The 25818-nt window shown below is 37.1% G+C and overlaps 1 protein-coding gene across 11 annotated transcripts in view; it reads right to left on the bottom strand.

The window, feature by feature from the left end:
- KLHL32 (kelch like family member 32) overlaps nucleotides 1-25818 on the bottom strand; it is a 130851-nt gene that overhangs the window by 40608 nt on the left and 64425 nt on the right. For all 11 annotated transcript variants that reach the window (XR_008576516.1, XM_054821520.1, XM_054821518.1 and 8 more), the window contains one exon: nucleotides 21792-21890. Coding sequence is in view for 10 of the 11 variants with exons in the window: in XM_054821520.1 (XP_054677495.1) it covers nucleotides 21792-21890 (99 nt within the window). In the remaining variant the exon portion in view is untranslated. The remainder of the gene's footprint in view (nucleotides 1-21791; nucleotides 21891-25818) is intronic.

The raw sequence follows: 25818 nt of genomic DNA, 5'->3' as shown, positions 1-25818 counted from the left end.
TTTGTTACAAAGCAATTGTTTGTTCATTATTTACTGTTTTGATTGAGCTAGAGCACCTGTACGGTACGACTTTTAGTTCCATGAAACCTCACAAAATACAAGATGCTGAGCTACATTTTATTACGTATAAATTTATCTTCAATGAACAGAGACCCTTTTTTTTCCAACCACTGACATCAACCTATAGCGGATGTTGGCCTCATTCTTTCTCCCCCTCCTCCTAGCAGCAGAAAATCCGTGGAGACAAAAGCTAGAGTAATTCAGTGCAGGAATTTTTTTCCATCCTGGTAACAGATAACCTATATTTACAGGCTAATGTTTTCCACTTGGCATGCCATGTAAATTAGTGTCTGGACAGCTAACTACTGCTATTCTAGACCATACGCTCTTCAGGGGAGAGGCCAAGAATTCATCCATATTAGAGAAAAGCAGCCAGGAGGTCTGGGAAATAAGCATGTTTACCTGTTTTCTCTGTTCTTGCTCTATGCTCACACTTCTCTTCCTCTCCCCTCCGCAATCCTGGTTTTCATCTTCCAATTTACCGCATTGCTCCCTATCAGCCGCCTTCTCCTTGACCAGCTCCATGTGTGAAAATGACAAGAAGTCTTGTCAGTTTCACTTTGCTGGTTAGTTAACATAGGGACTAGAGCAGGAAAGAGAAACAGACTAAATTAAGTCAATTTCACTTTCACTGCTCTGCTGGATGGAATGGCAGCACCAAATGAAACTGACAAGAAATCTTGTAAATGTCAAATGAGCTGCACGGCTGGCAGATAGAGCAGAGCAACAGGGAAGATGGGAAAGTGCGAAGAGGGGTTTTTTTGGAATGTTTTATGGACTACATCTTGAACATGTGAATTGGGTGGCTGTCCCAATGACTGTGGAGCTGTTTATGCATATGCAATGGAGAGTGGAGAAAGAATTTTTTTCACCTGCTTAGAGGAGTCAGTACTGGAGGAAACTGAAGCAAATTCCTGTGGAGGCTCCTGCTTGTTACCTAATCTCCCAGTCTGAACAGCACGCCTTCCCTTGCAGGCTTGTGCATTAAAGATAAATCCTAGTCATTATCTACTTAAACTGCTGCATAGGAGTTTCACATTGTTTTCTTGGAAGAACAAAGAAAAGTTCTTTATGTTGTCAGAACAAGTGCTAACAGCCATCATCCCAAAAGCCACAGATATGCTAGTGTCAGTTCCTCTTCACACTAACATAGAGGAGGTAAGGATAAATCCTCCCCAACTGCAGAAAGGAAGAGAAAGGAATGAATTTTACATGAGAAGTATCTGGTCTGTGTGCTTGCTTGGTGATTTAGTATCTGCAGATCACAGATGCTACCTCACACCACCACTTCTGTGATGGCCATGCAATGGTGGCAGCAACGCAGAGGAGTATAATCAAAGTAAACATCACAGCATTTGACAAGCAACAACCATAGTTTATTGTCCCTTGTTTGGAAGACTATCTTTTTAAAGAACTGCCTGATTGAATGAATGCCAAACATCCAGAAAGACATGTAGAAGAGCTCAGTGTATATTTATTGAGCTCTTTTGTAGTCAACAGCTATATCTGGGGAGGATTAAAATAAACAAATAAATAATCAAGCATTGTGATCTGAGGATCAACAGCACAACTAAAATACAGGCCTGATTAAACCCCACTACGTGTCAATGGAGAAGGGCAGATGGTTTTGTGGACTTCAGAAGAGGACAGCACTGGAGATACCATAATAAAATTTTTCCTCATTAGAGGGAAACAGTAATATAACACACAAATGCAGTTTTTCCCTGAAAAACCCTCACATTTTCAGTGAAATCTGAAAGACACTGGTAAGCCTTCATTTTTTGTTTGGGTATTTTTGATGATCCCCAAACTCCCCTATCCCCTCAAATCAACACTCATTGAAGTTTTTAATGAAAGCTGTCATGCAGTTGAAGAAGCCAAATTTACTTATGGATGGATAAACTCTCACCAGTTGTTCATTTGCAATATTATTTATTTTTATTTGTATATGTTCACTTATTTCAAAAGGCATATTTATTTATGTGTCTATTTATTTATTATGGGGGTTTATTTGTTTACTTATTTTCATTGGTAAGTTTCAGAGGATTCTTGACACTTCACCTAACATAATGCGTTAGTGACCTGCTGGACTTCTGGTTTACTGCTTGATGAATATTGCAAATACATTTTGTTAAAACTGGTCTTGGCCTGTAATCAGAACCATTCATTTCTGTTTTTATAAGGTTACAGTTGATCTACAGGTTTGTATTTAACAGCCAAAGAAGCAAGTAGTGCATTAGCTTTTATGAATGAAAATTATCAGACTGTCATAGCAATATTCAAATCAAAATTATACAGTACTATACAGTATTGTCTCTGTGATGATACTAAAGGGCAAAAATGTCACACTGAGATTGCAAGTTGTATACCACAGATCAGATAACCTAGCTCTTCATATGTGGTAAGACTTTCAGAAACATCAGACTAAAATGCAGTATGTAAGTTAGCTGCAAAAAAAACCAGTGCACCTTACTTTCTAGCTTTAAAAAAAATCCACCGGGAAATATCAAAACAATCACTGTCAACTCAGTCTGATTTGAACAGATTTTCAAACTACACCTTAATTGAATTAAAATTCAATTTAGGTGTGGTCATGAATAGGAGTTCTGGCAGTCTCTTGTTCTTCACAAATTTTATTATATTGTGTTAAAAGAGCAGCTACAAAATTTAAGTCCTGTGCAACTCCCTTCTAGTGCTCTATCGCAGTGTGTGTTCTGTAAAAACATGCAATACAGAACAGGCTTACGTAAATTATTGAAACTTTTAATCTTGTTTTTATAAACTTTTAAATGTATGCCACTTATCTTTTTTGAACTAAAGGATGAAATATGAACACAAGCAGAACTGTCACTAAGAGCTGAAGAGAATTAGGGAAAGCTAGTGATCCTATCTCTTCTAATATGATGTATGTTACACTGCTGAAACACACTCAGACTAAGAAAATGTGTGTATGATTATACATACAGATCTTACAACTACTAAAATCTCACAGTAAACTCAAACCAATTTAATAAATTGGCCAAATTATTTATCAGTGTCTCCTTCTAAAACAAGAAAATATCTTGGATTCTATACATTCTACTTACTATACATTCCCCTGCTTCTCCTCTCTGTAATGTAAGGGAATCCATTGTTCTACACTACTGGTCTTCTGTTTCAGTAGTATCAACCTTTAGATGCCAAACCAATTTAACAATGAGCTGACATTTAAAACCCTCATAAAAGAAAATCAGTTTTCCGAACAAACATAATCTGAGAGATGACAATATTAAATATTCAAAATAAATGATGTGACATTGTCCTTGTTTTAATATGGAGGTGTATTGTCAAATAGGAATAATAGATATAAACATCGTATTTAAATTACTTCCAAATCCATCTTTATTCGTTTGTACTTTAAAGAATAATTGCCATGCACAAGCCACAGAAAAGGATGCAAGTAACAGATTGATAAATTAGAGTTAATCATAACCAAGTACACTGCAGACTACAATATACTTCTATTCCTCTGCTCCGTGTTATAAATAGCAGAAAAAGCACAAGGAGAACTAAGGGGAAAGAATGCATTTCTTTATGACCTTATTTGAAAGATAAACTCCTTGGGGAAATACAATTTATTCAGATTATCAAGACCCTGCTGTGCAAATCTACAGTCTGGGAGCACACTACAGAGATCAAACAATATTTACTTTATTCTGTTGGGTATAAAAGCTTTTAATGAATGCATAATTAAGACAGAAAAACTATATACAGCTTTAGAATTCCACTGCCAAGCCAAGCCATTAATATCCAAAGTATCGTACCCAGTTGTAACTCCACCTGCTTTCTATTTAGATTACAACGCTGTTATAAACCAAGGTATTAAATGCCTAGTCCTGCTGCTGTGCTGTTGCACGGTGACGTTATTTCCCCTTTTCCTAAAAGGGGTTTAGTCTCTTTAAAGCAAAAAAGGAAGTGTGAGGTCTCTGGGACAGGGACATGTTTATTCAAAATCCTTAAGCAGCACCTAGCACAACAGGGTCTTGACCCCAAGTCCTCCAGATTCTCTGCTATGTTAAATACTATGAACCAGCAGCACCATTCAGAAGAGAACCTTGACATAAATCATAGCAAAGACAGACTCTAAATAGATAAGGATAGCAGCAAAATGAAAAATTATAGTGACAAAAATATACTTATCTGACAACAAAAGGGATCAACACAATTATAAGACAAAAGAAATCCAGTTCTCATGGTTCTAGCTCTTCCTTTCTATTTCAATGTTTCTGCAAAGCGTCACACATTCACTTAAGAACTAACAGATCATGCAGGTACTCAACCGCAAAGGAACAGCCATACCTATTTTATACTAAGCATAAGCACAAATCCTTCAAAAATGATATTTTTGATCTTATTTGAAATTTTCCTCCACTAAACACCAAAGCCGTCCAGTTGAACCATGAAAGATATGTTTTGCTGAAGCCTGGTCACAGCGGAACAGCTGGGTCAGAATTTTGCAATGTATAACACTATGTTTATATTTATTACAAGATCAGTGCAGACCGTAGATGTATTAATAGGCACAGTAATGGATAACTTTTTAAGTGACTGCTTTTATAAAATTACCTTTTCTGGTAGATCACAGCTTTCCCAACACTTTCTGTAATTGGTTTTGTTTTCTCTTTTAAGTATGAAAAATTATTTTGCATCTTTGCTATAATTTCAAAGTAGGTCTGGGGCTAAGTACAACAGCAACAATATCAAAACATTTAACTTCTATTATTTTTCCTCTTTCCTAGCAGAATTAATTTCCCTTCTCACTTAGTCTTTCCCTTTACCTGCTTAGTTTTCAGTTTCAATCCTGCTGGCTGGTGCTAGTGAGCACCCTCTTCGAAGGCATGGAGGAGGTCTGTGACCTTCAGAAGCACAGTGGAAAGACATGACATTCTCAGATTGCTCATGTGAGATGAGACATATGTGTGGTCTTCAAAAAAAGTGAAACATGCCATATGCAGATTCTCAAAAGTAAACCCAAAAAAAGTAAACATTTTCTCAAATGTCATATAGATTAATCCAAGTTGTTAAATAGCACAAATATTTTCAAATGGCAATCCAATTAAATACTTTAAGTGACCCTGATGATACATATTTTTTATATATTGCATACATGATATGTGTATCATGGAAAGAAATGTAATAATGAAACACTAAGACTACACAATTAAAGTTTCATGGTACCACTGGAACATCCACAGGTAACTTTCTGCAGAGTTTTCAATAGCTGCTTTCCCTTGCTAAACAGATGTTGCTGTGGGAATTTTTAAATTTTTTAAATTTTTATTTTATTTTTTAACTGCACCTGGCGTAGAAACTCCCCAGATGAAAAGATTCATATCTCATCTGACTTCACATCTTGCCAGGTATTCCTGGCAAGATAAGTGTAGCAATCGGTATTATTTAACAAATAAAAATACAGGAAGGAAACAGAACATGGAGATCATCAAACCCTTCACCTGGCCCTTTTATACCATTTCAGACAGTAGAAACTCAAAGGGAGGATTTAATCAGATTTATCAATGTTTAACTTTTGCCAATTACGGGAGCTTGTCTTTTCTTCAAATTTGTTATGAGGAGTAACATAATCCTGCATTCTTTACTCCAGCAGAAATCACAGAATATTGGTACATAGTCTTTACAGATGGTTCATTACTTTATATTTTTGCTAACTCTTCAGAGTTAATACAGTGCTTGAGGAAAGCTGAAAACTACCTGGCTAATCCATCAACCACCAGCAATCTTGTATGGTAAATGTTCAGGTATCTTTTTTTGATGTCATTGTTGCTAATCTTGTCAAATCCAGAAAGAGCAAGTTTTGTCCTTTAGAAACCCAAAGTTCACAGGAGTAGCAGTTAAAAAAATAATTACCATCAACAAGAAGAATAAAGAAAAATAGGACTGTACAATACTATTGCTTCCAATTCTTTTGCAGACTAATAACATTTTTAGGGTGATGAGGATACAGGAGTAGAAGCTATTCCCCTACTATACTGGACAAGTTCAAGTCATCTTCATCATAAATTAAGAAAGATCCATTTTAAAACTCGCTCTGTTCGTGCTCCCAACTACTGTTACGAGAAGACTCAGTTGACTTTTAGACTCCACCTCCTAATTTCCAGCTTAATTTACTCAGTTTATATGCATTTGTTCCTGTGCCAACATTAGCTTTTCGTTTTAACTGCTCTCCCTGCTCCTGCCCCCCTCCCCCTGTATTTATTCCCTTGATATATTTACAAAAAGCAATCATATTCTTTCTCAGTCCTCATTTTGCTAGACTAAACAAGCAGCCAAACTCTTTTAATCTCCTCAGGTAAAACAGACCTTCCTGATCATCTTAGCTGCCCTTTTCTACACCTCTCCCAGTTTGATTTCATTTATTCTTCTGCATGGGCAAACTCTTCGCAGTACTCATGATTTTTCAGCAGTACCTTGTACACCAGCATTAATACTTCCTTAGCTTTATAAATTACCTTGCATGAAATATCCTAGACTCCTAGACTGCCGCCTTCTTGATGGTATCACATTAGTAGCTCAAAGCCATCCTATGATTTAATACATGAAAATTCTAGTGAGACACAGTAACAACCCTTCTGTCTGCTGGGCAGGACAGAAATAATATGGTATGTTACAAATGGGAATTGAGTATGATCCACTGAGATGCTGCAGATTCTACTGAGGATGCTCAGAAATTATTTTCCAATTGCTTATTTAATTTCTTGCTGTATTTGAGGAACAGATCTTGTAATTATCCTGGCACACACCAGTTACTTATAGGGGAAAAAAATATTTCAATAATTTTCTTAAGACTTGTTTCAAAAGTAGGCAAGGAAATCCCCTTAATATTCTGAAAAACAAAGTAAATTTTAAATCAATATAAAGTATCAAAACTTTCAAACATAGTGAAAATACAAGTAGAAAATATGTTTCTAGTCACAGTATGTTTAAGTGTGATTTTTATTCTTAATCCCCATATCCATTGTCTCGACAACATGTCAAAAAGCGTATTACAAAGAATGAGACTGACAGAAAAGACCGTTGCTTTCACATTAAAAATATTTGCAATTGAAATAGCTCATAGGAATTGCTGTCACTGCGAAAAACTTCCATTGACCCCCTTCATCAGCCTCTAGAAAAACAAATAGTTTGGATATGCTCAGTAATCACTTCTTTGAACTTTGCAGCTAAAATCCCATTCCATTCCAGCTGCACTGTCCGTAATCTATTCCACAGCTTAGCAAGACCCTGTCTGCATCCTTGTCCACTGTGGGACAAACCACAATGACAAAACCTGATGGCTGAAAGTCCATTTCTACTGTGCTGGTCAGGATCCACTTTGGAGCCCTGGCAGGTCAGAGCAAGATACTATCACTTTTAAATGCAGAAGCATGAGAAAGAAAAGGAAAAGAAAAAAAAAAAAAAAAAAAAAAAGAGATCAAAGAACAGGAGAGCAGAACCAGACAAGAAGCCCAGAGATAAGAAGGGGCAAACAGTACTGGAATCTAGCAGAAGAATTAGAATCACAATCCAGAGAAGATGTGGCTTCTCAAGGAGGCTAGGTGATAGTTCCTCCAACTGCTCTGCATAAATGTACATGAATAATGATGAAGAAGGATAACAGCATGATAGTCACTAAGTAAAAAGCAAGTCACTCATGATGTTGTGCTGAAGAACAAACAGGAAGCATATTCCAAAATTATCACTATACTAATGTTAACACTCAAGGTATAAATAAGAGCAGGGGAGGTGATCATGTGCAAAGAATATATATGATTCAAACAACCCTGTTTCAGAATCTCTTTATGACATTTTATTTCTGGAACATTTCAACAAAGTATACATGTGCTCTGTAATAAACCCATAGAGGGACCACTTTTCTTAAAAACCTGTCTCTGCTTCAGAATCCCAGGCAACAGCCTGTCACCAAATGCTTAAGGATTACAAAGCTAATAAACACATCTAAAAAAGGAGAATTGGAAAAGGGTAACTGTAGTGAGCTGGACATCTAATCTCACCAGAGAATGAAACAAATTATCTAAACATGTGGAATGACAGGTTAATTAACACAGACAAATTCAAATCTCAGAAATATTTGCCAAACAGAAAGCAACAAAACTTTCTCAGAATTTTAAGGCACTATGTGATATTCTATCTACAGAAAGGCTGAATTCAGTGCACGATAACTCAATACTGAGTATAATTTTGATAGACAATGCAGAATCAGTCACCAATTTTAAATCAGTAATTCCTAATGCAGTGTAAGAGTCACATCATCCCAGCTATCTACTAACATTTGACTTGTATGAAAGCAATAAGGCATCAGTGGGGATCTCACTTTTTTGGAAACCTCAAAAGAGTTCATTTTCGCAAGTTTACAAGAAATATTGGCAGAATAAAATGGGACAAATTTAACACAAGGAGTATTAAAGAAAGTTGAGTGCCACAATATTTCACAAATTTCATACATTGCATACATTTAATAGGATACATCTTAGATGGATCAAAGATTCGTTCAATTACAATCTCTAAATGTTATTAATGGTAAGTTATAAAGCAATGTAACTTTATCCAGCAAAGTCCTCAAGGAATTGATTCTTGGTCCAATACTGTTGACAGTTTAATTGAACTACAGAATGGTAAGTTCTGCTTGCAGAGTTTGCAGAACACTGCAAAAGCAGTGGGGTAACAAATGATGAGAATGACAGAATGTGAGTACTGTCTGGCTTTCCTGGCAAAGCGATCATATTTTAAAAACAAATATCTGAGAACTAGTAATGTAGCTGATATCTGGAACAACACTTAGAGGCCATCAGAAGGCACTAAGAAGCAGTCATAAATAGCAACATCAGTTCTCACAACAGTGCTGTGGCAAAAAAAAAAAGGCTTCTGTCATAAAATGCATACTGAGTACTGTCCAATAAAAGAAACAAACACTGTTGCTGCTTCAACATTACATTTCAAGGCTACTGCTCAAATATTGGTCCCAGTTCTGAAGTCTGTACTTCAAGGATATGAAAATACTAAAGGCTAGAAAACCAATCTTGCAAGATTTAAGGTGCTCGATTTTTTTAAAGAAAGACTCCTAGATGATTTGATCTTGAGCAAAGATATTTAGAAAATGGAAAGACTATATGAAAACAAAATAGTTCTGACCAAATTTTCAGAAAATAGTTTCTGGTTCATGAATGTAGGATCAAAGTTACCCTGGCCACTGGACTAGGACGTACAGGACTATTTGCATTGCCTTCATGTGATTATGAGTATTTTGCAACTCTGCATTAAAAAATGACTGCAATAAACCAAGTTTTTTGCCAATCGTCTGTACAGGTTAAAAAAGGAAATATTTGCACAATTTGACCTCTGAGGATATACAGTTTCATATTCCTTGAAGAGCAAGAGACTTGTTGCAGCTGTAGGAAGATATGAGGGGACTCAGCAGTTAAAAGAACTTGATGATAAGTATGTGAATGATAAAAAGGCAACATTAAAGGTGTTGCAAAATGTATTTTATTTGGAAAACAGTTATTTGTTCAGGTGTATCTATGCTCCTGCAATATCTGACCTCACCTCAAAAATCACTAAGACATTTTTTGCTCACAGCACTAAACTAAGGCAAATTCTATTTTACAGAGAAAAAAGGAGGAGCAGAAGAATAATTTAAAAGATTTCACATGATGCAGAAGATACAAAAAACAGAACCTCAAATGCCTGCAACCTACTCCAGTACTCTAGTAGTTAGATAATTCTTTTCTTTCCCACCCCACCCCCAACTTTAACACAATTTAAAGTTATTTATGCAGCTCAATATATCAGCAAAATGTCTGTAACATGTTTTGTATAAGCATTATGTCTCAGTAAATTAAAACCCTTTACAACACTCTGTCCCTAAATTTATGCAGTGAAAAGAACATCTCTCTCATGACTAGGAGCTGTGCTGATTAGAAGGTTTACTACATAATAATCAGAATGGATTTCAGGAGGTATACAGAATAAAAAGGGTTAGTAGTAGTCCACATATACAAAGAAAAGTAAAAGAATTAAAAAAATTCTGGAAGCACCACTGAATTAAAAAAAAAAGAATTCAGTATGTGTTAGGATCAAGGGAGGTTTGCTTGTGTTTTAAGCATTACTGGCTAGAAATTAACTTATCGGTCAGAAATTATTATAAATCTGACTCTCAAAACCAGACAACTTAGCGCAAAACCCAAATGTAAAAAAAAAGGACCTTGACTCAATGTCCAGTTTGACAGTTCCTACATCCGACCTTCAGTAGTGCCAAACAAGTCACAAGTCCTCTCAAAACTAACAAACGTGAATGTTCACACTGCTGAAGGTGCTAAGCATCAGGAGGGCATGAGCCTTCAAAGATAGATCATGGTAAGTTTTGCTCATTTAGTTTCTAGCAGTTCTTACCAAGAATAAAAAAAAAAATAATAATTCCTCCCTCCCACTGAATCTGAAAAAGCTAACAGTCAGAATTCCATGCTTTATCACTAGGGGTTTTTTTTCCACAGAAATATCGAAAACTATTTAATCAATGCATCATATATGCAAGATGCACAACCAAATGACAAAATTCTCACTGGCCTTAAGATTTCACCTTGAAGACACCACCTCTAAAAGGCCCAGTTTCTAAGTGTTCACAACTACAGGCACTTTCCACTATCTCAAAATCCTGAAGTATATGAAGGGTCCCTCTTCAGTACCCACCTTTAAACACAATCAGAATGAAGTGAAGCCAGACACCCTTTAAGAGAAAATTGGAAGGGCATTTAGAGGAGGGACATAGATTAGCTGCAGAAATACATGGGTTTTGAAGTAACTGAGCTAACAAAAACATTCACTGTTTTTTAAAAAGCAACAAGAGCTTACTGAAAAAGTTTTTAGTCAATGATTATTCCATAAAATGTTATAAAAATTAGTCCTTTTCAAATACATATTTTAATAAGAAATGTTGCTAAAACATCCAAATTTCAAAGATTTCAAACACATCCAAAAGCAAAATGCTAGCAACAGCTTATCAAAGGTTACATATACCTAATGTTTGTTTTCCCCCATTCCAAAATATTCACCACACACACTGATCATTTTAGCTACTTGTTTTATTCCTTTTCAAGAGTTCTATTAATCTGTTCAATTTTTGGTCCAGGGCTGAATGGTGCTATATGAGTCCAGAACTTGATTAGGACTTTTTACCAATGGTGTATAATACACATGGAAATTATGACTCACAACTGTCCTAGGTAGTCAAATACTTTCAAGTATTTAGTTACAGTAAACATTCAATATTAGTATCTGGGGGTCCTTGACATCACCATTGTACACACATACTCCCTGCACACTTCAGTTCCCCATGAAGATGGTAACGCTGCAAATCTGAGTGAACATATTTTGAGGAAGGCAAAAAAAAAAAATACAAGCACATATAAACACTGATTTTGGGCCTGGCATATGACATTGGGCCTGTCCTCCTAGTTTTCTCCATGTCCACAACATGCCATTTCAAGTCAGCAGGAATTCCAATCCCAGTGCGTTTTGGGGGCTGATCCTACCTGAGGTTACTACAATACTTTCCCCATGATAAACAGGTGTGCTTAGAAGCTATGGAAATTCAAGGCCTTTTGCATATATAATTAGAACAGATGTGGCTTATGGTAAACAAGGAGAAAACACTGAAATGGAATTCAGAAAAACACTCCTCTGAGTGGCTTTGGAAACTTTCACAACAAAGGTCAAAGTGTTTATGCGGAAAGTCCGGCCAATATATTACTACCCCTCTAATCCAGAGGGCACAACAGCTCCCATAAAAATTACTGTAGAGACAGTTCCCTGTGTTACCAGCTCGATTCCCGCTGAACTGCAAATAAAAGATCCAATGCCACCTATGCAGCTAGACACTCTGCGGTAGAAATCACAAATTCTGTAAGACTTGGTTGAAACAGATGGGAAATCTAGCAGCAACTTCCTCCAAATTAATAAACAGATGTTTAGAATAGATTATACAGGAAAACAAGTGAATAAAGTTACAAACATTTTTCAGTTTGGAATAACACACTTGAAGGACATTATTGATGGTTAATAAAGTTGTTGACACCACTAATCTTTAGGTTGGTATCTTTAATTTTTAGAATTAGTGAGATGAATGAGGACAATTTATAACTTTCAAAGCTCTGATTACATATTGGCTGAAGATTCAGTAAGACAGCATGTATACATTTATATTCATTCTGGGTTCAAAGCCTGTTCAATACGCTGGACAGAAATGGAGTTTTTGTTTTAAATAGAATTAGTCATCACAACTACAAGCAAGATACAGGTTCCCTGGCAAATTCTACTCCTATGCTGTTGTGCAAACAAATCACTATAAATGAAACGTGCTGAAATGCTGTCTCATTTATTGCTGCTAAGAGTTCTACTGGAAAACACCAACAGCCTTACATGCAACTTGTTTCCTTCTTTGTGCTCCCCTACAAACTGAAATGGTTAAGTGAAAAATGTTTCTCTATTAAGTGCTGAAATGGTATTTAACAATAGTTAAAACTAGATGATAATTTGGGGTATTTCCATTTCTGAAACTATTTATGTATACTTTGGGCTTAGGTAATTTTCATTACAAATCTTTCTTCTTAACTAGCACAACACAATAGCTGAGGGTGTTGTGAGCAGTTCAGATGGATCGAACAGTAACGATTAAGCCATCAGAACAGCATAACATATAAGGGGGGGAATCAACTACATAGGTTCATATCAAGTTCAGATTCTTTGCCTTTAACGAGAGACAGTCCAAAAAAAAGTCTAAAATGCAAATACTGCCAAACTGGGGGATGTATCAACTTGGATCCTTATGACTTCAGTCCACCTCCACCATTAAGCAAACAAGTTCTTCAAAGGATAGTCTCTTCTATTAAACTGACTGTGAAATGAAAATAAAATTTACAAGATCTTTTAATATCTTTTAAGGCTGGAACAGACTGAGTCATTCACTGTTTTCCTCAGTTTAATACTTCAAGTGCCAAGCTGCCTCTCAAATTCCATCAAATAACACATTTTCTCATTCATTTACTTAATAAAGATTCAGTTCCTGCTTAACATTTCAAACTTGAAATTGATCCCTGTGAAAATAATAATAGTGCGTTTAAAAATACAAAGTATAAAGGAGGTAAATGATACTTACTTCATAATGAAGAAGGAAAAAAACCAGTTCTATTTTGGCTAAGCCAATAGAGAAGAAAGAAAAGAGGGACAATTAACTCTCTACCACAGTGATACTTCTGAGATAAAATCAGATTGTAACTCACTTCAGGCCCAATGTTCTCTTCAGGTTCATAGGTTACAAATGATTTATAGTCACCATTTTGTACTTAGCATTCTGGCTTTTCCCTTATTGGTAAATACTTCACAGCCAAAGCATTTTCATGTTTCAGAAATACCTTTGCTAAAATGGCTTAACACAACTCAAATTGCTTTAGATCAAAGCAAATTTAAATAAAATGTCCCTCTGTTTCTTTACAGGAGGTAAAAAAAGCTCTGTATATCTGGTGCCTGTATTCCTGTTCTTTCACATTAGAGCTGTAAGTCTCCTCTTTCAGGTCACGTCTTCCACATAAAAGTGCTAAACTAATGCCGCTTAATGACAAATTAATGTCCATGAATAAAAAATACACCTCTAATAGCATAGAGTAATTTGCCATTACAATATCATCATTGGACATGCCCCTGGTTTAATACGATGTATTTAATTCATAACTTAATGAGTGATATATAAAAAGAGAGAGATGAACCCTGCAATTACATTTATGTGAGTCTGTCACCTTATTTGTAAAACCTTAGAGTCATTTACATTCAAATTAGAACAAATGAGTGATTTCACAAAGTGCAGTGATAAATGACCATTGCTGCACAAGACAGAACTGTATTTCCTGTGAAAACATTAACAGTTTCCTATTATTTGTTAAAAATTACAATGCATATTGCCCAGTGTTGTGTGAATAATGACTTTTTTACTGATTAGGTCAGAAGACTAATACAGAGTAAAAATAAATAATTTTTCTTTTCATTTTTTCTCATTTTTAGCTTCAATTTATCTGCTCAAACTGTTACGGACTCACACTGCCACCTGCTGCCCACGGCTGGGGAGGAAGGGCCCCGACTGCCTTATTGCAGCTCCTGTGCAGCCATCCAGCCTTTCGCGTTTCACCTCTTGCAATCAAACAAATTTTCGTGCCAGACTGATATGTAGGCATGTTCCTGAGGACACCAGCAGATAAGGGTAGCTGCACTACCCAATTACAAATAAGGCCATTTTTTGGGTTTGTGCATCTAAACTGCCTCAATTGGTAAGGAGAATTAAAAGGTAAAGGCATCGCAGGGCAGGAGGGACAGCGGGGAACATAAACCATCAGCATTGATCCGATGGTAATAAAAACAAGACGAATTTTGTACCCTAAGCATTCTGGGATTCATCAGCCTCTGTTTACAGCTTTATAAAAATACTAGAAAAATTCCAGAAGCAAGAATCTTTCAGTGGCTGAGGGACAGAAAGGTCAGGTAAGGAGGCAATATAGGCAAGAAAGACAACATGAGAAGGGCAGAGAGGGGAACAGTGAAGCGATGTAGCTTCGTTGTTCCTATTTAAAACACACACCAAAACTGCTCTCCCTTCCTGACAGAAACTGCAAAGAGAAGGAAGACGTAGCAGTATCTGCCTCTTCCCAACTTGTGACGTCTCCTGCAACTCTGACGCAGAAAACTGGCAATGTGTATCCGTACAACTAGCTAGACAGCTCGGCAGCTTTAATCTTGCCAGCAATATAAACCTAAACACTCCAGCATTGTTTTTCATACATCCATCAGCAGTTCCAATTCAGCTTTGCCAACTATTACTTCATTAGGAAAAGCAGAACACACACACACACGAAGCCAGCAGGTTCCTGACCACAGTTGCACCACTTTCTCAGTTAACACCCCAGGAGCAGAATATCCACTATCACTTCACAGCTAAATAGCAGCAAATGGATTACAGTGAGAATGGGATTCAAATTGACTAAGTATACCATTTTTACTTTCCTCACTGACACCAGCTGAAAAAATGAGGAAAACCACCATCATTTTATTCCTGAATCCCATTCTAAGTTGGGATCATCAGTAGTGCATTCACATTTCACATATATAAATTTGTATCTTTCTCTTGTATCTATATGTTAAAAAGAGAGAGGAGTTAAACTGCCAAAGTTATTTTTGAGCTTTGTACAAGAACTTTCCTAATAACTGTCAATAGCTCAATGACTCAACAGCTGACAAAACACGCTCCTTCAAAAAACAGCAGGCTAGCACAGCAACAACTGGTTGCATAACACTGAAAACAAGTGAAATGCAAGATGACATTACTTCTGTCTACTTTATGTTCTTGGTATGGGAAGGTCACTGTTTCTACCATGGGATAAAGTTGGTATACTCAAGTTTGATGGTGGTGGCTTTATAAAACACCACTTTAATTCTTGCAGAGAGGGGAGGTGGAGAGCATGCATGCATGTACTTAGACTAAAAACTCAGTATCAGTTAAAAAAAGGCAAGCCTTGGTTGCTGGATGACCTTTAGATTTGTTTTTCAGCAGTTTAATTTGCTCTATATGAAAAACCCAGGAGCTAAAATCCCAACTGAGGTGGGGCTTCTAGCAATACAAAGGTGATGCTCTCAATCTCTGGTGTAAGAATTAAATCATCTCTGAAGGAGTGTATCTTAGTGAAAGTTGGGATTGTGTTGTTGGCATCATTCTGAACAAAGAAGTCCGTTTTAAGAAAAATAAATAGCTTTGAAACTCTGGCCCCACCACATATGTAAACCATGTACGCTTCTTTTAATTCCACAGGCAGATTCATCTGTAGCTTCTTTGTTTTAAAAAAGTAGCATATTTCAATCTATAAACACATTGAAATAATTTAAAATTAGTAGAAGAAAAGATCCAGATCATTAGGTGTTCATACACCATGAAAAAAAAAAAGTTTTATAAGCCTAAATTGACCATTATAGTAGAAGGTTGAAAATCAAATGCCTCTACCCAAGACAATTTGCTGGCTTCAATTATTACCAAGAATCATCCCAGGAAGTCTTATTTTATCATTTGAGAGTTGATTAATCTAATTTTTGCATTCCAGGCCTGATCCTGCTGTCTGCTTTTGTATACAAGAATCCAGAGCATACAGTACAGAGGGGACTCCAAGAAAACTCCAATTGACTGCTGCTGTACAGTACTGTCTTTTGTCAGGCCCATTTTAATCACTCACCTAAAATGTTCTTTTTTGCTTAAATTAGCCCTCTTTAAAGATGCTACAACCAACACCAGTAGCAAGCGGGCAGATATATCTGTGGAGTAGTTCTATCCACCGTAATGAAGTTTCTAAAAGGTAATCTAAATCTATCATTTAGCAGGGAACTTAATGCAGTTAAAACTACAGGAAAATTGGCATTAACTTCCCTTGACACAAACACATTTATGATCCCAAGAACAAATTTTAAGCAGTCAGGGGAACTTTAATAGCAATCAGGCCATGCTGATGTCTACTATACTCGCTGCTCCTAACTACTGTGAGAATAGGAAGTGATTTCTACTATTGAGTACAAGGACAGTCAGCTACCACCACTTCTAATAAGGCTATATTGAAAATATGCAACTGCCCAACCAATAAACATAACATAAATGATATCCCAGACTCATAAAACTTAATTTGTTCTTCACAAGATGTGCCTGATCTGGCAGCAGAAAGTTAAAGGGGTAAAGGTTAACAATCATTGCCACGTCCTGCCTCTCAGAAACGAGTGGGTTGCTTTGGACAGTTCTGCAACTTCTAAATCCCTCACTCACACCTGTCACCCTATTACCTTGAATGTAACTCAGGAGGTATGTAGAACTCCAGTGAAAACAATAATACTGGACTTTAGAAAATACAGAAAATCACTTAGCTTTAAGATTTCAAATATGGACAGTCTTACACCCCAGGTCTCTGAATGCCAGTGGAAATCAACCTCTGGTTTAAAAACTGATTACTAAAGCTATACCCAGATAATATTGAGTTGATGTTGATCAGTAGAAGGAAATGCCATTAAAAAGTCATATTCTCAATAGCATTCCCTCCTTATTAAGACTCTTTGATTGCTGAAATAATTTGCAGTTTGTGGCTCTCTTTAGTACTGAATACACAAACAGCTGAGGAAAGAGACAAAACTTCTTACATCTACAATCAATTCAGACATATTTATGAATCATTTCTATGTTCTGAATAAATCTTTTAACACATTTATTGTCTTGCATAAGAATAAAGTTGTCATGTACCCTTCAGAAAAACATTTACAAGCTACAAAGTGCAAAATAGGTCGTCACAAACACACTACCTAATACCACATTCTCTACTGCTCCATTTAAGTAGTCCATTCTCAGATCTCCATCACATTCAAAGTCTTCACTTAGCTTTCTCTTGCCTTCTCCAATGTCATAGTAGGACAATTATGGTCCACTGGAACTCTAAAGGCTAAAACTTTTAAAAGGGAAACAAGACATTCAGATAACCCGTTCCCGCTATATTTCAGCAAAGTCTACCTGTTGGTTCCAGCTCTCTGTGTTAGCCTCCTTTGAAAAACCTCAGCCAAAACTGACAATCAATCTGAGCTGGAAAAGGAACTCAGGAAACAAGAATCTTAGAGAACTGGATGTGCACTCTGCAAGCAAATGTAAGCATGGACCTTAGCACAATTCAAGATACACAAAGCTCAAGTCTTCAGCTTAGCTTTCCCACACTTATGTGGCAGCAATACAGCTAAGAACAATCACTTTGCCTTACCGTTTGTTTAGGTTGAGACCGATGTGTGAAATTTCAAGCCTTGCTTGAATGTTTAAAGTAGCTGAGAATTATGCAGACAACATGATCGCAGAGATTAATGAATATGTATGTATCTCAAATAAGATACATCAGCATGCTTCAAGAAAGTCCTCCTCTACAAATGAAGCTAAAACCAAAACCCCATACAGCAAAAGCTGGGGAGCAATCATAATTTCAAGATATGACACTGCTGAGGCCGTGGGGGGAGAAGTCTGCAAAACACAAAGCTGGAATTAAGACCTAAAGTAAGGAATGCTTGGGCATTTCTCTTGTTTGCAAGTAGAGAAAATATGATCTACAATTCTTTTAAAATAAAAATTAGTAAATTATCAAACCAAAATGAGAATGAGTTTTCCAATAAGAAAATGGAATCAACATTAGATGCTAAAGAACATTTGATAATGTTAAGTTTATACATGATAAAATGCATTTAGTAAACTAGCAGTGTTGTCAGAAACCTCCATTGTGTCATGCTACCATAAACGCCTTAGAGATGGATATTACCTAATTGGGGATGGGGGGAAAGAATGTTCCTCTCCTTTTCTCTCTCTTTCCTTTGATCAAAAGCTCTTCATAAAAATGCCATAATCATGATTCAAACAATTTGTCACAGAAATCTTTTTGAGATTTACCAACAAACTGAAGTGCTCTAAGCTGGTTGGTCTGGAAGAAAGAGGATCTGTCTTACAGTCAAAGTAACATCTTGTTTGTTTACTCTGAGACAACTAGGAGGAAATTCCTTAAAGATCAGTAAATACAAAAGTCAGCGCTGGCTGGAAATGAATCTGCCCCAGCGCACTGCAGATCATCTTCAATGAATTAGATCAGTACAGTCTTCTTTGGAACCTCACAGACTACAAACATGCCTTGGAACAGATATGTGTATGGGCCACTCCAATTGCATTTGTAGCAAAAAAAAAATTCTTACTGAAATCCATGGAATAATTACAGGCCCCAGAAAAAAAGTATCAAGAAGAGATGACACTGTCTTGAGGTCAAAAAAACCGACAAGCTGGAACATCTAGAGAAAGAGAAGAGCTGGAACAAGTTTTAACAATAAGAGCAGCACTCTTATACAGGAAAAGTCTGGTCCAATCCAAACAAAGAAAATCCTAACAAGTTAAAACTGTGTCATCATTACACAACAATAACGACAGCTAGATCTCACATACTATATTTCCTGAATTTATGCTAACTAAGCTAAGTTCATGATATGTGAACAGCTCCTAACAGCAAGAAAGAAATTCACTAGTACAAGAAATGAAGACCTCTGCAGCACTTGAACTCATCAGAAAGAAAAGAAAGGGCAAGCATTATTCTCTTCCCAGCATCTGTATCATAGCATGTGGGGTGACAAGACAACCCAGTTACGAACTGCAGCAAGGATCAGTGGCTTTAAGGAAGACTTCAACTACTTTATTTTTAGACAGTACTAAAATAAACCAAGAGACATTTTAAAAAAATCACCCAATAGTATGTAGAACACAATCAGATATTTGATATAATTAATTTGGACCCTGAAAGATATCACAGCCTTTAGGCACAGTACCTTGTTGACTTCTGCTAAAAAGGCTTACACAACTACTCAAGGTTGATTACTTGCACAGACTGCAACTCTACAGAACAAACAAGACAGAAACTCTTACTGTGATCTATTCAGACTACAAATCTGTCTACAGATATGCCTTGTTGAGGTCAACCTGGTAAAAAAAAAATACCGTAAAAAGAGTAAAATACAGTTTAGAGCCTGACATGATGTAAGCTACAGTCATCCCACAGATGTCCATGCAGATTCAAAACCTTACAATGAGACCCTGATTCAAAAATACTTCATGGAACTACCACTGCTCTCTGTCTCTCAACGCATATTGTCCCCCTTATTCCCCACCCTTCATTCCCTACCTCCATCATTGTAAACCTGGACACTGAGTCCCCACTTCCTCTTCATTTTTACACTAGTGCAGCTCCATTTACCCTACCTTGGCACGCTACTCAGAGTACAACAGAGCTCTTTCACATCATTTGAGTAACCACATATTGATCATCACCTCCAGAGAATTTTTACTGGTCTGCTAATTACAGTGTAATTTGGCAGCAATGTTTGCTCACTCCAGGGTTGGGCTTTTTGGGGGTTGATTTTTTTTGTTCCGTTTTGGGTTTTTGTTTGTTGTTTTGGGGTTTATTTTTAATTTATTAGCAGTCTGTTCCTACATACTTGACTATGCTTGTACATCAAGGATGAGATCCAAAGCACTGATAATTCTACAGTTGTCTTTCCACTGCAGTGACCTCAGGACTGAAAGTATTAAGATGGTGCTGAGGGAGAAAGCTACAAATACCAGAGGCTACTCACCACAGGTCATGGAAGAAGCCAGTACAAGGACTTACAGTGGGCACGTACCTGCTCCTTTCCTACAGTCCTCTCGTGTCCCTACTTCACCAGTACTACAATACCCAGCTTCTTCCCTACTCTTTAATATTTCCCCCAGTTTGTTTGCTGCAATGGGATCTTTGGTTCAATTTCTGACAAAGGCAGAGCATGTAAGCAGCAAAGACATGCTCACACTGACTGACTTGTTAGGGGGGCATTAAATACACTGTATGACTACCAACGTTAGACTTGTATCTTCTTTCTCATCACAGTAACCCCTTCCCACGCCTGCCTAACAACTGGTAGGCCAAATGGTTTTGTGGCTTATTTGGCATCTCGCATTTCTTATTTCTCAAATCAACCATCTTTCCCATTACATTCCATATCTATTTTCTCAGAAAAATTAAATGTCTTCTTACATTCCTGAAAAGAAACTGACACAAATTGCTGTACTCTACCAGCTCCTTTAAATTTCTAATCAATTTATAATGCACAAATTAATAACCTTATTGTCTGAAAATACATTTTGAAGGCTTCCCTAAGGCTAACACTCAAAGAACAGATTCCTTCTCCATAAGACACAGAACCTTCAAGTATGTTCTGAGGATCTTAACGTGAGATCCTGCATGCCTACGGTATTCAGTAGCCCAGTGTGCTGCCAAGCACACTCAGACTGTTCAAAGGCAGTTATGCTGTTGGAAGGCAAGTGCATATGGAGAGGGCTGTGCTGACATGCACTTCCATGCCCAACTATCGCACAGATACAGCCAATGCACCCTATTTCAGAAACAATACTGAAAAACTACAAAGAAAAGGAAACAGTTCTGTAGAATTGCTATTATCATTTTTTTTAATAAGGCTTTTCATAGATACACCTCAAAGCTATGTACTTGCTACCATCATGAGTCATCTCCTATAAAAGCCAAGCACAAAAAATTATTTTACTGGATTCAGATTTTTTGCTTGATAATGACAGCTCTAATGCTGATAATATTATCAGCATTATGGGCACAGGGCCAGTTAAGAATAAGGTGCCACTGTAATAAGCCCTACTCCTTCAGTGAGAGGTAGCAGTGCCCCGGAATATGCATCAATATTCTGTTGTGAACACTTACGCATCTGAATGCTTCACAATACTCATGATCGCAACAGGGAAATATTTAATATTTGGTAAATTGAGGCAGAAGAAAGCAAATTCTCTCATGAAGGAGGAAATCAAACTCACATATGCTGATTCTAATCAGTGGACCATCCTTGTTTTCAGGACTGAAATGGAAAAAATGGCTGGGAGGAGAAAGCACCTACCACAAACTGATACCCAAATTACACTCAAAATTCAGGTCTCCTGAAATCCAGTTTATTGCACTTTAAGTTACACTGGGTATTGTACTAATACTCTCCTAACAAAAGTTTACCAAACAGGAATAGCAGACCATCAGGCAGAGAAGCCTCACCTGAATGAGATAGTGAGAACATAAACTGAGAAGCTCCAGCAGCTGCAAATGACTCCCAGCCGCTAGGACATCCTGTATCACCCCTGGTTCCAAGAGGATCTGTAAAGAAGAAAGTGAAAGGTTTGTCATGTAGAACTCAGAGCACTTGTAGAAAATACTACAGGCCCTTGTTATTTCAGACACTTAACATAAATAACGGAAAGGAGACAATTAAGCATATAGAGAAATCTTTGCAGGATGGGGACGGAGTTTTTAAAGTTCACCTGAATTGCCCAAAGGATTTTTAAACAGATATTCCTGTGAGAATCCATAAGCCACATAACCCCCTCAATCCTCTAAAACTAAATGCAAGTTATTTATTTAAAAAGAAGACTTCAAAATAATAGAACCTCTTGCTGTTATCCATATACCTGGATGCTTCCATATATACTGATGAGTCAAGGCCAACAGAATTGACTCAGAAGTCTCCAGTATTAATATTATTCATACTTGTAAAAAAATATACAGGTTAGGAACACCCTTCCCATTCTGCATGCTACTACTTCATAATTTTCCTAATCACTGTCTTCATTTTACAGAAGGCAGCTGTGAAGGCACAGACTGAGCCTGCTGCTGGGGAAGTGCCAGAAAGGGCTTAGAAACCAATACTGACTATCCTGTCACTCGCTCACATGAAACTCCTACTTATTTCAATTAAAATCATGCACAGGCAGCAGCCAGGATAATTGGGCCTCAGCTCCTAGCCTGCTGTCTTGGGGTCAGCTTGTTAGAGCATCTCTTTTAGGACACAAAAAAGTCTTTGGGAATACAGACACTGGTCAACTTCTTATCAGCAATCACATTACAAACTATCCAAACTAATATTATTTACATATAAGTGATGCAGCATCCAACAAAAATCAGAAATGCATGAGAAAAATTGTTTTTTCAAATATACTCAGTTTATTCAGAGTTTTACCCTTGTTGTATTTCCCCTGCCAACTTTGGTTTCACACCACATGAGGTCAGTCTCTCACTGCTCCACAGGGAAGTAAAGCTTTTTTCAGATCCTTTTTCTTCTGCCCACACAATTTAGTTTTATCTCACAGCATCATTTATATGTCTCAAATGCAGCGGAATAAGGAGGATGGCAAACAAAAAGACAGACACTCACTGCATCTTTTGCAGTTAAAATGTTTTTGAGGGAAATGAAAAAAAACCATATATGCATTTCTTCAAGCAAAACCACAAATTATGTCCATCATAATGGCTCTATTAGGAACAGGAGAGAAGGGGATTGATTCTTGTTTATATCAAGAACTCATTTACATTGAGTTCTGTCAGTGTACAACACGCTTAAAGCTTGTGCAAATCCCTATATATAGTCATACTAGGTTTTAAGTCAACATATATGTAATTTACATACTGTATAAAAGTTCTTTATCTAGCCAGAAAGGCATATAAGGATCTTAATGTAAGTAAGAATCAGGCCCAGCACTATCCAGGTTTGTGGCTGGTGCTAATGAGGTTGCTGTGCATGACAAGAGTTAGTTCAACATAAAGCTAGAAAGGATTTCAGTTACAAAAATATCTCCAAAAGGTATATTTAAAAAAAAAAAAAAAGAAAAAAGAAAAAAAGAGCAGCCCTGCCTAATATTATCAAGTGAGAACTCAAGGTCAGATTGACAAAACAAGCTGGTTTACACCTTGCAGTGTTTCTTATTCAGGCATCATTTACACTGAGGAAGTTATTATCTGATGTCATATTACTTTCTAAGCGCCAGCCACCAGCTTAGCATTGTTAAAGATACAATATGAAGAGAACCAGAATGCTAAGCAGATTACTACCTTGTAGGCATAGACAAACTATATTTAACTGTGATAATATTAATGTATTTTAAAGCTACAGCAATCCATTTACAAATAATACTAGTAGCATTATGAGATGAGAAGTGGGACAAGAGGCAAGGAGGGTGACCGGTTACTATGTAGAGGTTACAAAGTCAGCAGCAAAGGTTTATTTCAAGGTGGTAGACATATTTCTTACGTGTTTTTCCATTTCTTACAGCTTTCCTATACCATGCAAGATTTATTCTGCTGAGATAACATATTTACCTTTGTGTTTCCCAAGGTAACTGGGGAAAGTCTATTTTGTCTCTTCCCAAGACTTTCCTTAAATGGAACTATCTGAATTCTTATTCAATACTCATTTGGATATAGGCAAAAATACTAATTCATCTATGCTAAATGTTCACCATCAGCAAACCGTATGTTGGGGAAACCCACAAGAAAAAGACAATAATAAGTAAAGAAGGAAGAAAATATTGCAAGCCTTCCTTCTACTACCCTTCTGCTGAAACTAGGGTAATTCACAATTATTCCATGCCTCTTAGCTTCTATACATTAATACAATTACTTGATTTTTATAAATTACCAACATAGCTGTTTATATGCTATAGACGCCATCCAGCTGAACCTTAGCTGTAAATGCACATGAATACCACCGTATGCACACCACAAATATAGTGACTGACTCTCCTCTCTGTCTAACTCTGGAAACAATAGCTCCGAGGTCTTCAGAGTGATGCTTATTGAAAATTAAGGAGAGGGAAACTAAGACCTACTTCGGATTCACACCTTCAAAATTCATCACAAAATATTAGTGTGAAAACTAAAGAGAAGCTTAATCATTTTCCCCACTCCATCCTCAATCCAAGGATTACAAGGCATAATTATCAGGGTAGAAACTTGGGAGTAATTTGGAACCATCAACTAAAGACAAACTGTGCAATCTTCACCAGTGAAGGATGTGCCTTTGTATGACACATCTCAACGCTGATATCTGTGCTTGTTTATATTAAGATTAATTAGAAACAATTCAGGTATTGCACCTGGCTGCATCTTACAATGAATCCTCTATTCAACCCTTATTTCTGAGGGTTAATTTTCATTATGTTCTCAACTTTTCTCTGGCCTGTGATGCTACCCAAGAAAAGCAGCTTAACCACCTTCTCCCTGTATGCAACAGGCAGATTTTGCAGCTAGCCTGAGCAACTTACTTTTTCAAGCCACTAGGTCTGACGCACTATTTGTTTTCAAACTGATCTCCTTTGTCAAGTTCTTCTTCTCCTACCCCACAATGACTATGTTTTCCAACAGGAATCCTGTTCTTAATGCAGCCATTCTACACTCCATCATCCCACAAACTCTTCAGAGAGTATGCACTAAATCCAGCTCACCCCCTCTTGCAGTCAGAGCCATAGGCCATGGGATAGAAAGGATGCAAAAAATTTGGTGTTTCTTTGCAAGAGAATGCTGAGTTCGCAAGATCCAGAAAGGCAGATTACATAATTTCTTAGATCCACATTTCTTAGACATACAATTTAAATCTATATGGAAATGTATCCATTGATGCTTTCTTGATATACTGAGGAAAGCTGCTCTGCAAATGCAAGATATAGGAACTTTCTTAAATTAAACCTGAGCTTCTGAAACACTGTTCTGAAGCAGAAAAAGGAATTCTATAATCAGCCCCATGGTTACAGATACAGAAGGCCCTGAACACCTCCCTGTACATCTACCCTTTGGGCAGCAGTCTAAAACTGGGATTCATTCCCTCTTTCCCCAAGATTTCCCTCTTCCTTTCCCAACTGACCCTGCATCCTCTCCAACCCAGTACATCTTAGGGCTCTGAGTAACCTTGAACAAGATTAACTGGGATCACACATCTTGCCCCTCTCTTCAAATGGTTTTCTTTGGGAGACTTCTTGGCAACGCAGAGCAACTAGCAGCTATGAGTTCTAGGGCTACAAGCAGTATATGAACCATCATCCTTTCTCAAGGACAACTACTCATGCCTCACCTCCACACTGCCCAGACCGAGAACATTCTCCTACTCTTTTAATGCCTCCTGTCCCCTACAACCAACAAACCAGTACAGGCCAACAAAAAAACCTGTATGGTTGTATCAAAGAGGGCAGTAATGGACAAAAGAGAGTGAGGAAGAAACTCCTTAAACTGTCCTTCCTAACAAAGGAACTTAAAGCCT

The sequence above is a fragment of the Grus americana genome, chromosome 3, assembly GCF_028858705.1.
Source record: "Grus americana isolate bGruAme1 chromosome 3, bGruAme1.mat, whole genome shotgun sequence".
Lineage (NCBI taxonomy): Eukaryota > Metazoa > Chordata > Aves > Gruiformes > Gruidae > Grus > Grus americana.
The sequence above is the reverse complement of the archived record's forward strand: the minus strand, read 5'-3'. Positions and strand labels throughout refer to the sequence as shown.